Raw genomic sequence first — 12,578 nt, forward strand, 5'->3', positions numbered from 1 at the left:
TTACTTTTCTTATCTCCTGTCTAGAGCTTGTGTACTTCTTGATCATTCCATAGCACTCAAAGGTGTCCTGTTTATCTAGACTTTTTTTTTGGTATTATTTTTTCTCCATTTTAAAAAAGATGCCTTAGTGACCTTCCTTTTCACAGAAGTAGGTATCCCTGCTCATGATGCATATAGATAATCGAGTTGACTATTTTGCCAGAGACTCTTTTAGTAGTTTTTGATAAAGTCTTTCTTATTAATATGCTCAACATATGCTTCTCCTTGGGTATTTCTTTGTCTTTCCAACAGGTACACAATAAAGGGCATCAGGAATCTGATTTTCTATGAATTGCCAACCTATCCCCATTTCTACAGTGAAGTCTGCAATATGCTGAAAGCCACTGGTGGTGGGGAGGAAGCGACATGGACCTGTACTGTCTTGTATTCAAAGTATGATGCCCAGAGATTGGCAGCTGTGGTTGGCATGGAGCGGGCAGCGCAGATGCTTCAGTCCAAGAAGAACGTTCACCTCTTCATTACTGGAGAAAAATGAGTTGGACTTTGGTGACATGGGGATGGAGTTATGTAACCCACCTGATGACCTGGTGCTGAATGGATGTGGTTCTGAGGTTGATCCTGAAGAAGACATCTGGCGGCAGCATTCTGTGCCTGGATACATCTAAAACACTTTGCATGAAGTCTTTGTAAACTGAATTTTACTAAGTCAAAGGCTATCTTAAATACTTTGGGGGAGCAGAGGAAGACAAGAGACGTTTAAAAGAAGTGTATCGTGGGAACTTTTTGTAAATCATGGACTATTTTTATAATCTCTAATTTGATTCAAGTCAGTAAGTTTATATGTTTTGTCTAGCAGGCTGTCACAAAACCGGACATGCCTGTAATTGGTTGTTCCAGTCAGTGATAAGGCACAAAATGACTGGTGATAGCTAACCCCTTGTTATGTGTGAGGTAGATAGGTGGAACAGATAGGCCAGTGTTCTAAGTTCAAGTCCTAGGCAAGTCACTTAGTCACTGTCTGCCTCAGTTTCCTCATCTGTAAAATGATGATGATGATAGCAACTATCCTATGGTTGTTGTGAAAATCAAATGAAATAATTTTCAATTCAGTCAGTGTTTATTAAGTACCTGCTAACTGCTAGGTGCTGGGGATATAGAAAAAGACATCCCCTGCCCTCAAGGAGCTTACAGTCTAATGGGGGAGGACCACACATAAAGGGACACAGGAAAGAGGAGGGGGCAGTTTCCTGGGACAGTGATCTTGTTCTCTGGAGTTGAAATAAAGCAAAACTGCAGATGGAAAGTAATAAGATTTGTAAACTGCTTAGCACAGTGCCTTACACATAGTAGTATGTGCTTAAGCATTTTTTAAAATTGTTGTTTATAACACTTTCCCTTCCCAGGTACATATCCCTGGCCTTGCCCTCAAGAAAACTGTTCCTTGTAACAAATTACGATTAAGCAAGACCAATGAATCCATTGGGCAAGTATAACAATGTATGCCTTATTCAGCACTTTTAATCCATGCCTGATTCATCAGTCTTCTAAAATTATGAATAATCACTACATTGATCAGTGATGATATTTTTCAGTGCCTTCTTTTACCTTATTGGGTTCATTGTATAAATCACTCTGGTTCTACTTACTTCTCCTGCCCCTCTTCATATAAGTTTTGCCAGACTTCTCTAAATATTAGGTTGTTGTTTTTCACCACCACCCTATGAAGTAGATGCTATTATTATCCTCATTTTGCAAATGAGGAAACTGGGGCAGGCAGCAATTAAGTGATATTGCATTCCTATACCAAAAGTTGTTCATTTCCCAATTGATAAGTACCTACATTCCTTCTAATTCTTTGATTTCCTTAAAATTCCAACTAAAACACTTTCTAGAGAAATCCTCCCCCATTCTCCCTTCTTAAATATTTCCTATTTATTTTGTATATAGTTTGCTTTGTATATATTTGTTTGATTGTTGTTTCCCTCATGAGAAGTAAGCTCCTTGAGGACAAGAACTCTCTTTTGATTCTCTTTGTATCTCCAACACTTAGTGCAATAGTGTGTATGTATAAATGGAGATTTTGAACCTTTGACGTTATTGGTATTTAGCTGGCAGTAACGTCTCCCACGTCCTCTTTTTTTGCATGACGTAACATCAGCAGTGATGGTGGTAAGGTAGGGAAAATTTGAAAACGGCTAACCAGCCATGGGCACATGGTTTTTATTGTGTATCCTCTTTTTTTCCTTGATTTCTAATGATCCTTAATAAACCTCATAAAATATAATATTTTTATTATTAGAGATATAAATTTAATTTTTACATGCAGTAGATGCTTAATAAATGTTTCTTGATTAATTCATTCATATCCAGCTCTTGTCTCCTAAGCCCCATTTCCGTATCACCAGCTATCTCTTGGATCTTTCCATCTGGAAAGTTCCATTGGCATCTCAAAATAAACACATTCAAAACAGAATTTATTACCTTTTCCCTAAACTTGTCTCTCGTTTTACCTATTTTGTTAAAGGAACATCCTTCTAAACATGTCAGGCCATGAGGGGAGACCCACACATAGAGAGGCAAAGGCAAATGATGAACCAAAAGATGATGAAGAGGTGGATGTTCTCTTTGGAGTATAATCTCCTTAGGGATTTTCATTGTACCCCTGAGACCTGGCATGATGCCTGGCACTGCAGGCATTTTAAATGCTCATCAACTGAATGGATGAAAAACCAGCAAAGGGATAGTCAAATAAATAGAATGTGGAGAGAGAAGTAACCTGTAGGAACCTGTGGTCGAATATGTCAGAAGCTACAGAGTGAGCAAGGAGGAAACAACTGAGAAAATCATAGGATTTAGCAAATGATTTTTTTTTAACCTTAGAGACAACATCCAGTAGTAATGAGAATTGGTCGTCAGATTGTAAGGGGTTAAAAGGTGGGTAGAGAGAATATGAAGCATAGACCTGTCTGAAGTTTGCATGTGGACTCCTGCTTGTACTTCTTGGTTGTGTGACCTGGGGCAAGTCCCTTCCTCTCCTGGCATCTTCTGTTGATTAGTAAGGTACGGGGTTTGGACGAAATAACCTCTAAGATAACCTTCCTCGCCTTCACTTCCCTGAAAAAGATCTGATTGTTTCAAATCACAAGAGGCCATTGACTTTGGAACAACCTCAGTTTATGGATGAACAGTTGAGACTCCTTGATATTCCAGACCCTTGAGTCCAAGTTTATGTGGAGCAAAAGAGTGCCTTAAGAGACCTGAGCAGTCTTCATTTTCAAACCTAGTCCCTTGAAGCCTTTTTAGTGAGCACTTTGCTATTCTGTGCTCAATCATTGCCAACCCAGTGGACTCTTCCTCTCAAACATAAAGCTCTTTTGGGAAAAAAGGCACTAAATGAGGCTCATTCATTCCGCACATCATTATTGACGAAGGCCTTCTTTGCACAGCTCCCTGTTAGCTGTTCCAGGAGATGCTAATGAAAAAGATATGGTCTCTGCCCTTTCAAGAGTTTACAGTCTACTCAAGAGGGTAGTCTGTGCACCCATGGAAACATACCAGGATGGGAACATGCCAGGGTATTCATGCGTAGATGTGCCTGGGAAAGGCAGCATGGTATAAGGGAGAGAACCCTGGCCTTGGAGACAGGAAGGATCCGAGTTCAAATTCTGCTTCTGGTACTTACAGGTTCTCTGACCATGGGTGAGTCATTTCTCCATGCTTCAGTTTCCTCACTAGTAAAATGGGAATAATATGTGTAGTGTCTACAAAGTGGAGCTTCACGGATAGAGAGTCGGACAGGGAGCCGAGTCCCACCCCTGACACATACAGACTGGATGGCCCTGGGCAAATCACTGCAGCTCTCTTAAGTTGCAGACAAGGTGCCCACCTGCATTGGGGAGAGGGAATTGCCACACCAGGGAGTTGCTGATCCTGATGGAGACCCAGGTCCAGACCTGTCCTAATGGAGTTCTGAGTTCTCACTGAGTTCTGAGAACCAAATGAGATCAAATAAGCAAAGGATATCACAACCTCTAAAACTTTATAATTGACATTATTATGTTAATGGGGCAGCTAGGTGGCACAGTGGATAAGAGTGCTGAGCCTGGAGCCAGGAAGACTCCATCTCCCTGAGTTCAGATCCTGCCTTGGACACTAGCTGTGTCATTTAACCCCGTTGGTGTGTTTCCCCATCTGTAAAACGAGCTGGAGAAGAAAACGGCAAATCACTCAAGTATCCTTGCCAAGAAACCCTAAATAAAGTGGTAAAGAGGTAGACGTGACTAAAGCTACTGAACAACGTTATTATGATAAACATGGTGCAAAGGGAATGATTAGGGCAGGCTATAGTGAGAGATTTCTTGGTACTTAAAAACTTTCCACTTGAATGAGTGATTTTATCAGTGTAGTCCTTCCACCAATGCCAGTTACAACCTCTCTGTACCACAGCAGGTCATGGAATCAGAGCTAGAAGGGACCTTAAAGGCCATTAAATCAACTATTTTACAGATGGGGAAATTGAGGCAGAGAGGTTAAGTACAGCTAGTATCTGAAGGAGGATTTGAACTCTTCTTACTGACTCCAACCTTGATGCTTCATCCCTCTGTGCCACCTAGGGTTGCTATGGCTTAAAATTTTTATTATTTAGTGACTAACCTGGTGTGAGCATCTTAAAGCTTGTCTAGGTTGGTCCTGAAGCCGATAGGCTTGTTGACCCACTTGTTGCTCCTTGTACATGATGATATGCCTCCCCCCTTTCTTGGTTTTACAAGGCTGTTTCCTGTGCTTGGAATGCTCTCCCTCCTTAGTCTTAGAATCCCTTATTCCCCTGAGGCTCATCTCAGATGCCACTTTCTATAAGAGGACTTTCTGGATTCCCCCCACCAATTAGGGCTCTTTCACCTCCTCTCCCCCAAATCCTTAGTACATACAACATATTTATTTTTGTATCTGGTTTTCTTCCAGTACAATATCAACTCTTTGAGGGCAGAGAAGGTGTCTCTTTTGTCTTTGTGTCTCTAAAGTCTAGACTGGGACATAGTCGTCATTTAATGTATACTTGTATTGAATTAATTAGAAATGAATTAACTCTGTCTTCTGTCTGAGAGAAGAAGAAAAAAAAGATTCTGCTAGAAGCCTGAAAACATTTTTCCCTCCAAATAGTAACTTTTTAAAAAACTGCTTCGTTTGGCATTCTTTTGGAGGGGGCACTGGAATTGTGAATGCCTCCCACAGCTGGCTGCTCAATATACAACATTTTTTTTAATGGCGTTAAACTCAGAGAGCCCAGAAGCTAAACAGCCTTCTCTGATGGCTTCTACTGGATTCTAATTGAATACAGATGTCCTGGGGGAAGAGGGAAGGCCTGGCGCTGCTGATTTTCTCCAGGGGTTGAGGCTGGGAAGGCACTACCACTGTAATTGCCACCAAAGAGGGCAGAGCAGACCAGCAGAGGTGCTGATGGAGGAGAAGCGAAGCATCGTTCGGGTTGGTCCCAATCTAGGTCTAAGTGAGTCTGCTGGAGCCCCCAATTCATAGGCCACTGGTCTCCCAGAGCAGAGGGAAGCCCGAGGGTAGAGAGATGAGGAATTGGAAGATGCTTATAACACTGAAAAGCCCCAAATGTAATTGAGAGCAGCTGACAGAAGGTGGAAACCTGTTGGCAGCAGTAGTGGAAAAGGAAGCAGAAAATTGGTGATTTGGCCTGGTTTCAGGAGCAGGCCCTCCTGCACTTAGAACTCAAAGCCCTCTGGGGCACTGGCTTCATCATTTCTCTGGATCTGATTTTCCTGGGGTCCACAGAATGTCACTTAAGGAGGAATCTTATCATTCTTGCCAGCCTCCACATTTTAAAGAGGAAATAGCCAGAAAGAGGGAAATGGGCTTCCTTGGGTGACCCAGCCAGTTAAATAAAACTGCTGGGAACAGAATCCAGCTCTCCTGACCCCAATCTACTGCTTTTCCTCCTTGTCAGCAGAGAATTGGGGAGAAACTAGAAGGCTTTTCCATGCCATGTCACCTCTTCTCTGACAGAATGGAAGGGCTTAGGGAGGAGTGATGGCTTATGAAATATCTCCACTTAGAAGGAAATCAAAGATAGTCTAAAAAAAAAAAACCAAAACAACCAAATCATTTGTCGATCTCTGTAGCCCAGCTAACCCCTACCCCATCCTAACATTACCATTCCATCCCCAGCATCTGCCATTTTGACCTCAGTCTGCCTCTCTTCCCACCCCAGCTTCCATTAGAGGCTTTTTGTTCCTAAGGTATTATTTTTTTCTTGGAGTATAGCCTAAACGAAATTGGGAATGTGGAATGGGAGGCAGTACAGTCAGCTCTTAATTACTTGTAATATAAAAAAGATACATCCTGTTTGGATGTATTTTTTGGCTTCAGAAGGTTGAAAAACACACATTTCCAAAAAATATTCCTTCCCAGCCTGGGCCTGTACATGTAGCTGGCATGCCCAGATGGGCGAGTTTCTTCCCCTTTTGTCTTTCCTTTACAAAGTATGAATCGATTTTGGTTTGTGCTGAGTCTTCTATGCCTTTATTGATAAGACCTTTTTTTCTAGGACTTACTCGAGTAAAGAGTGCATTCACAGTCCTGAGCTTTGGGCTTGTTTGTTTTTTTTTTCAAAGGGGACTAAGTGGTTTCTTGTAGAACTGGATGGAAAGTGGGCTGCTGCCTGATGGAGAGAGAGAAAGAGGAATTAGATGCAGGTCCGTGAGATTTCCTTTAGAGAGATCTTTGTAGCCATGGAGATGAAAAAGGTAAGAGGGATCCGCACAATGGGAAGAAACGTTGGTAGAGGAGTAGATACATCTTCTGGACATCACTTTGGAATTATGAAAGAAACATGACTACCTTCTTACCCTTTTGACTCAATGAATCTACTGCAGGGCTTATATCCCAGAGGAAATAAAAGATACTGTGTTATAATATATGTAACAATATAGTCTAAAATATATCAAAATATTTAAAGCAGCACTTTGTGGTCATATAAAACTGCAAACAGTGAGTACCTGCTCTTTGGCAGCTAAATGGCCCAGTGGATAGAACTCTGAACTAGAGATAAGAAGACCCGTCCTATTTGTGTGACCCTGGGCAAGTCACTTAACATCTGCCTGCCTTAGAGTCCACACCTGTAAAATGAAGATGATAATAACCTGCCTCTTGAGGTTGTTGAAAGGATAAAATGAGATATTTGTAGAATACTTTGAAAACCTTAAAGTGTTATATAAATGCCAGCTATTATTATTGGAGCATAACCAAAAATACCACGGTAAAGAATATGATTGTGCAGTAAGGAACGATGAATATGAGGAATTCAAAGCAACATGGGAAGATTTGTAGGAACGTAAAGAGCAAAATGAGCAGAACTGAGAGGACAATCATTTACAGCAATTTAAATTTAGAAATCACTAAAAGATGAAGTCTGAGTAATTGGAAAAACCAATGAAAGTCCTGAAAAACAGATAATGAAAATTAGCTCTTCCCTTAGAGAGAGGAAGTGTAACTTGGACGGAATGTTGTCTACTCTATCAGATGTAGTCACTATATTGGATGTTTCCACCTCACTGCTTTCCTTTGTCACAGACCTGGGCAGAAGCAGCTAGGTGGCAGAGAAAGTATAATACTGGGTCTAGAGTCAGGAAGATCTGAACTTGTCTCAGATGTTTCCTAGCTGTGTAACTCTGCGTAAGTCACCTAAATTCTGTCTCAATTTTCTTGTCTGTAAAATGGGGATCATAATACCATCTTCCTCCCAGGGATGCTTCAAAGATCAAAAGAAAAAATATTTGTAAAGCTCTTAACATTGCCTAGCACAGAATAGGCATTTAATAAATGTTTGTTTCATTCCTTCCTTCACAAGGGACAGGGGTTGATCTGAAGGGTGGAGGCAGCTAAGTTGCTTTGTTGTCAGTACAAGAGGCTTCAAAAATTTTTATTAAAAAAAAATAAATTAATATATGCCAACTCTCCCAGAATGTGAACCCTGACCAAAAGGATAGGGAGAAAAGAAAAGGAGACAGAAGAATCTGAAGAGAAAGTAGCTTTACTATAACAAAAAGATATTAAATTATTTTAACAACTCCTCTAAAAAAATACACACCTAGATTTGTTCTAAGAAGAAGGAGGAAGAAGAGGAAGAAGACAATTGGGGAGTCAGAAATCCAATGGAAAAGGTAAATGTTGCCTTTGAATTCCCAATTCTTTCCCTGCGTGAGACCTACCTAAAGTAGGGAAGTCAGGAAGATCTGAACTTGTCTTGTCTCAGATGTTTTCTATCTGTGTGACTCTGGGTAAGTCACCTAAATTCTGTCTCAAGCAGTGCTCTGGAGGGACACTGGTGTGTGGACATCCTGTAGCTGGATCTAGTCTACTTACCAAGTTTAGGATAGGTATTTTTTGGGCTGGCAATGTCGCCAGACTGTAGAGACTGAGGCATTCTTTCTTTGGCTACATTCTCTTGCCTCGTGGTTGAACCGTTTTTGCATTTGATGAGCTACAATATTATAAAGGAAGAAGGCTTGGACCCTCCTTGCATGGCTAAAATATGACCCTTTGTAAAATGGGCCCTGGTGTCTGCATTTATTGTGGTGTTGGTTGAAGGGATTAGAAACTGATATTTTGAGTTCTGAAATGTCAAGAGAGCAGTATCTTAGAGTCCAGGTCTTGCAGCATTGATGCCCCAAGGAGAAAGGAGTAATGTTTGAGACCCAACCCTCCAGTAGCTGAGGTTAGGACTCAGAGATGGTGGGACCAATTTTTTAGAAGAACTGAGCTAAGTTTGAGCCCATTCTCCCCAGATATTGGGGTAGGATAAGGGAGAATATGCCCCAAGGTGCTAGGGGGAAATATCAGTACTTTGGTTGTTGTTACATCTTCAAAATAAATATCCTTTTATAAAAATTAAATGTTGCTTTAAATGGTTGGATGGAATTAGGAGTTACTGGAACCTAACAGTGGGGAGAGCAGAGCCAACGAAGGCTTGAATTGGTAGCAATAGAGCAAAAATCAACCCAACCTCCCTTTAGGCTCTGCTAGAATCTTTAGGGTTAGATATAGCAAGCCTTGCTCTAGGAAAGTGAGGTCAACACATATGTGTCACACATGTCTGTGAAGAAATGGCCTTCAGATGAGATATGGACAATTCATACAGAATATTAACTGTGGTATAAAATATTAAGACTGAAATCCTTTTGTAAATGATCCTTTGTATGGGGGAACACTTTGATATTATAAAGAAACAGAAAGATCTTTTATTCATTGAAAACTGGAGAAACAGTTTGAAAGACACCAAAGAGATAATATACCATCCTGATGCCAGCAGAACTGCAAGCATTATGGCTCCCTTAGCTCCTTTGCACATAACTGTTTTATAACTAAAGTGGCAAAAAGTCAAAAATAATATGAAATAATATTAATCTTTGGAGACTGAAGTATGACTTTAAAAAAGAATATTGATTTGATGGGGAAATTTTAGGAGTTGTAGTTAAGTAAAGGGTGAGTCATTGAGAGTCAGGAGGCTTCTAATATAAAGGGGATCTCAGTTTAGGACCCTGGGGAGAAGAACTGAAAGGGAGGAAGAAGGAGAGAGCTGACAAGCTGCTACAGCAGCAGAAAAGCTGAAGACAGATGGCTTCAGCTGAGTGGTTCCTGATTGGTCCAGAGATGTCACTTATCCCAGCACATGGGTGTTCCTCCCTTTTGTGATTCCCCACAATAGTTCCCATAATTCTGTGCCCATTTTTTACCATACATATTGAATGCATTGGTGGAAGGTTGTGACCTAGATTTTTATGTGCATGGTACTATATTTTATTATGTAAGAATTTACTTTAATATTTAGCATCTATGATATTATTACTATTTATTTTGCTTTATTGTTAAGTAGTTATATTTAGAATCTAAAAGTCCTTTGAGTGCAGTCAGCTAACTGTACAGATATCAAGCATTGTTTGGGTGGACTACCTTGTGAGTGGTTGTGTGAAAACCCATTGGATGGGGTTCAGCTAGAGTGGTGAATAGGGAAAGGATTTTTTTTTTCCTTTTAACAGTATTACCCCCCAAAGATCTTGAAAAACTTTGAGTGTAACTGGGTGGTAGTGATCTATCTATGGGAAACTACACTTGTTAGTATAGGAGCATGTTAGAATGAGCAGGCCAATCCAGAAGGATCATTTTAAGTTTTTAAGTTTGTTTTTTTAAACATGTTTTTTTTTAACCCCTGTGTAGTGAAGATGCCATTTTTCTGGTGTTACATAAAGAAGTGAATGACCATATAGTTTTGTTGACCAAATTCTGTTCTTTCTTCTTTCTATTAGCTCACAGTTTTATTGCTCCTTAAAATCTACGAAGTGATTTTTCTGGCAGCAATCTTTGAGTTAGATGTAAGAAGTATCATCCCCACTTAACAGTTGAGAAAACCAGTCCCAGATTCAAATTTCAAACCTGTTTCTTCCGACCATCCTGTGCACTTCATGCTGATTTTCAATTGTTACTTCAATAATTTTCTTCCTAAATTTCTAATCTGATTCTATTTTATTATGACAGAAACAAAATATAAGTATTTTTATCTTCTTTCTTCATCTTCTGTCTCCCATTTATTTACTATCTCTTCTTCTGGCCAATTTTCCTCTTTCCTCAATGGTTTTAATACTGGGAGATGTTTAATTATATATAGGATGGGGTCCAGATCTGTGATTCCATTGCCATAAGGAACTCTCAGATGAGGGATCTCTCTATCATTTCAGATTGGCACTATATATAGTCTTAGAGAGCACTGAGAAGTTGTGATATGCACAGGGTCACACAGACTTTGAACAAATTCTTTCTGGATCCAAGGCTAGGTCTCTATTTACTGTACTGTGCTGCCTCTCCATCTCAAGCTTATTTCTAAAATATTCATTGTCATGACCATAAAGAAGCAGCACCTGGACCCAAGTATCAGATCTTCCTCTGTCTAGTTGTGTAGTTTTGGTAAAAGTCATATCCCCTTTCAGACCCTCAATTTCTTCATCTGTAAAGTAGGGATGAAAATATCTCTGTAGAGGGAGTATTATCCTAAGGTCCAGTTCCAACCACATTTAGCTAATTTTTCCTTAAAAGGTATTCAGACTAATAGATGTAAGTGGCTCAGGAAACTAGGCTCAGTCTGTGGATATTGCTTCCTGGTTGTCTTAACACAAAAGTCATGAAGAGCTCCAGCTGGCCCCTGATGCTTGGCCGGGGGATTTGGAGATGAACAGCGCAGAGGCAGGGGATCTGTGCTCATCTGAATAAATGCAATGTCCTCAGTGAACTTTCTTTATGAATATCATTCCTCTGCAATGATTATGTAAATCTCATTTTGATAACCCTAAGACCTTCTTCAAGGGTTTCATTTTGTTTCACAATCAAAACTAAAGTATTGCACTAATATGATTGCTCCTGGCCTGCAACAAGGTGGGAAGACCGTTTTGAAAACACTGTGTGATATTTAAGGTACCATCTCAAAACTTTAATTCCCAAATGAGTTCACCTTTTATCTTCACCCTTCCTGACCTCAGTTTTTTTCCAGCCAATATAACTGAGGGGAGGATAGACAGGAATAGCAAGAGACTTGAGGCAGGGAGACCAGTAGGAGGTTGTTGCAATAGTCTAGGTTAGAAATGATGATGTCCTGAACCCAAATGGCAGCCTTATGAATGGAGAGGAAGGGTTGGACTCTGTAAGAGACTTGTGATGACTGACACATCAATTCAGAAGATGAGGGATAATACATTTTCAATAATTCTGATTGTCCTAGCAAAGAACTCAGCCTTGGACCCTTGCAACTGGCTGTGATCTGGATAGTACTCTAGTCTAGACTGGTACCTGGAGTGACTGCAGGCAGCCAGCCTGCTATGTGCTGATTTGGGAGCTGCAATGCAGTGCCCATTCATCTATTCTCTCAGCTGAGTCAAGGCCAAGAGCTAAAACACATCTGGACAGCCTGGAAAATGCTGAAGGGAGCCACCACAGAGGCATCTGATGCACTGATGTCCTCTGGCCCTTGTCCTCACTGACCTCTGAGGCCTCTTCACCCTAGAAAATTGACTTCTGAGAGAGAAAGTGCCCCAGGCCCACAGCTAGTGTTTGCCTAAATTTATTTGCCATATGTGTTTCTGGCATGGGTTTAAAAAACATTTTTCTCATTGGGAACGTATGGTTATCTGTGGAAAAAATCCTTGAGCTGAGAGTAGAGAGACCTGGGTTCTGGGACCAAGTTCATCCCTGACATGGTATACAACTTTGAAGAAAGTCCCTTTTCTCTGGACCATGTTTTCCTCCCCTATTGATGTTGAAAACTAATTCCTGTCCCTTAGCTCAGAGGAAAAATATAAAGTTGAATTTTCTCAGGAGACTATACTAAATATGGCTTTCCAAAAGATTGCAAACTTCTTAAGGGGAGAAATTGTTCATTCACTGGATTTGTGTACCATGTCTAGTTTAGGGCTCATCGTGAAACAGGGCTCAAGCCAATGAAATGTGATTAATGGTAACATATAAAGAAGCTTCCCCTCCACCACCATATCAAAAAAGTTTTTATTCTG

General features: G+C 40.5%; 1 protein-coding gene across 2 annotated transcripts in view; it reads left to right on the plus strand.

The window, feature by feature from the left end:
* UTP25 (UTP25 small subunit processome component) overlaps positions 1-2,359 on the plus strand; it is a 56,569-nt gene extending 54,210 nt beyond the window's left edge. For both annotated transcript variants that reach the window (XM_007481330.2, XM_007481331.2), the window contains one exon: positions 292-2,359. In XM_007481330.2, the coding sequence (XP_007481392.1) occupies positions 292-535 (244 nt within the window). In that variant the 3' untranslated portion in view covers positions 536-2,359. The remainder of the gene's footprint in view (positions 1-291) is intronic.
* The last annotated feature ends 10,219 nt before the right edge of the window (positions 2,360-12,578 follow it).

The sequence above is a fragment of the Monodelphis domestica genome, chromosome 2 (assembly GCF_027887165.1).
Source record: "Monodelphis domestica isolate mMonDom1 chromosome 2, mMonDom1.pri, whole genome shotgun sequence".
In the NCBI taxonomy this organism is placed as follows: Eukaryota; Metazoa; Chordata; class Mammalia; order Didelphimorphia; family Didelphidae; genus Monodelphis; species Monodelphis domestica.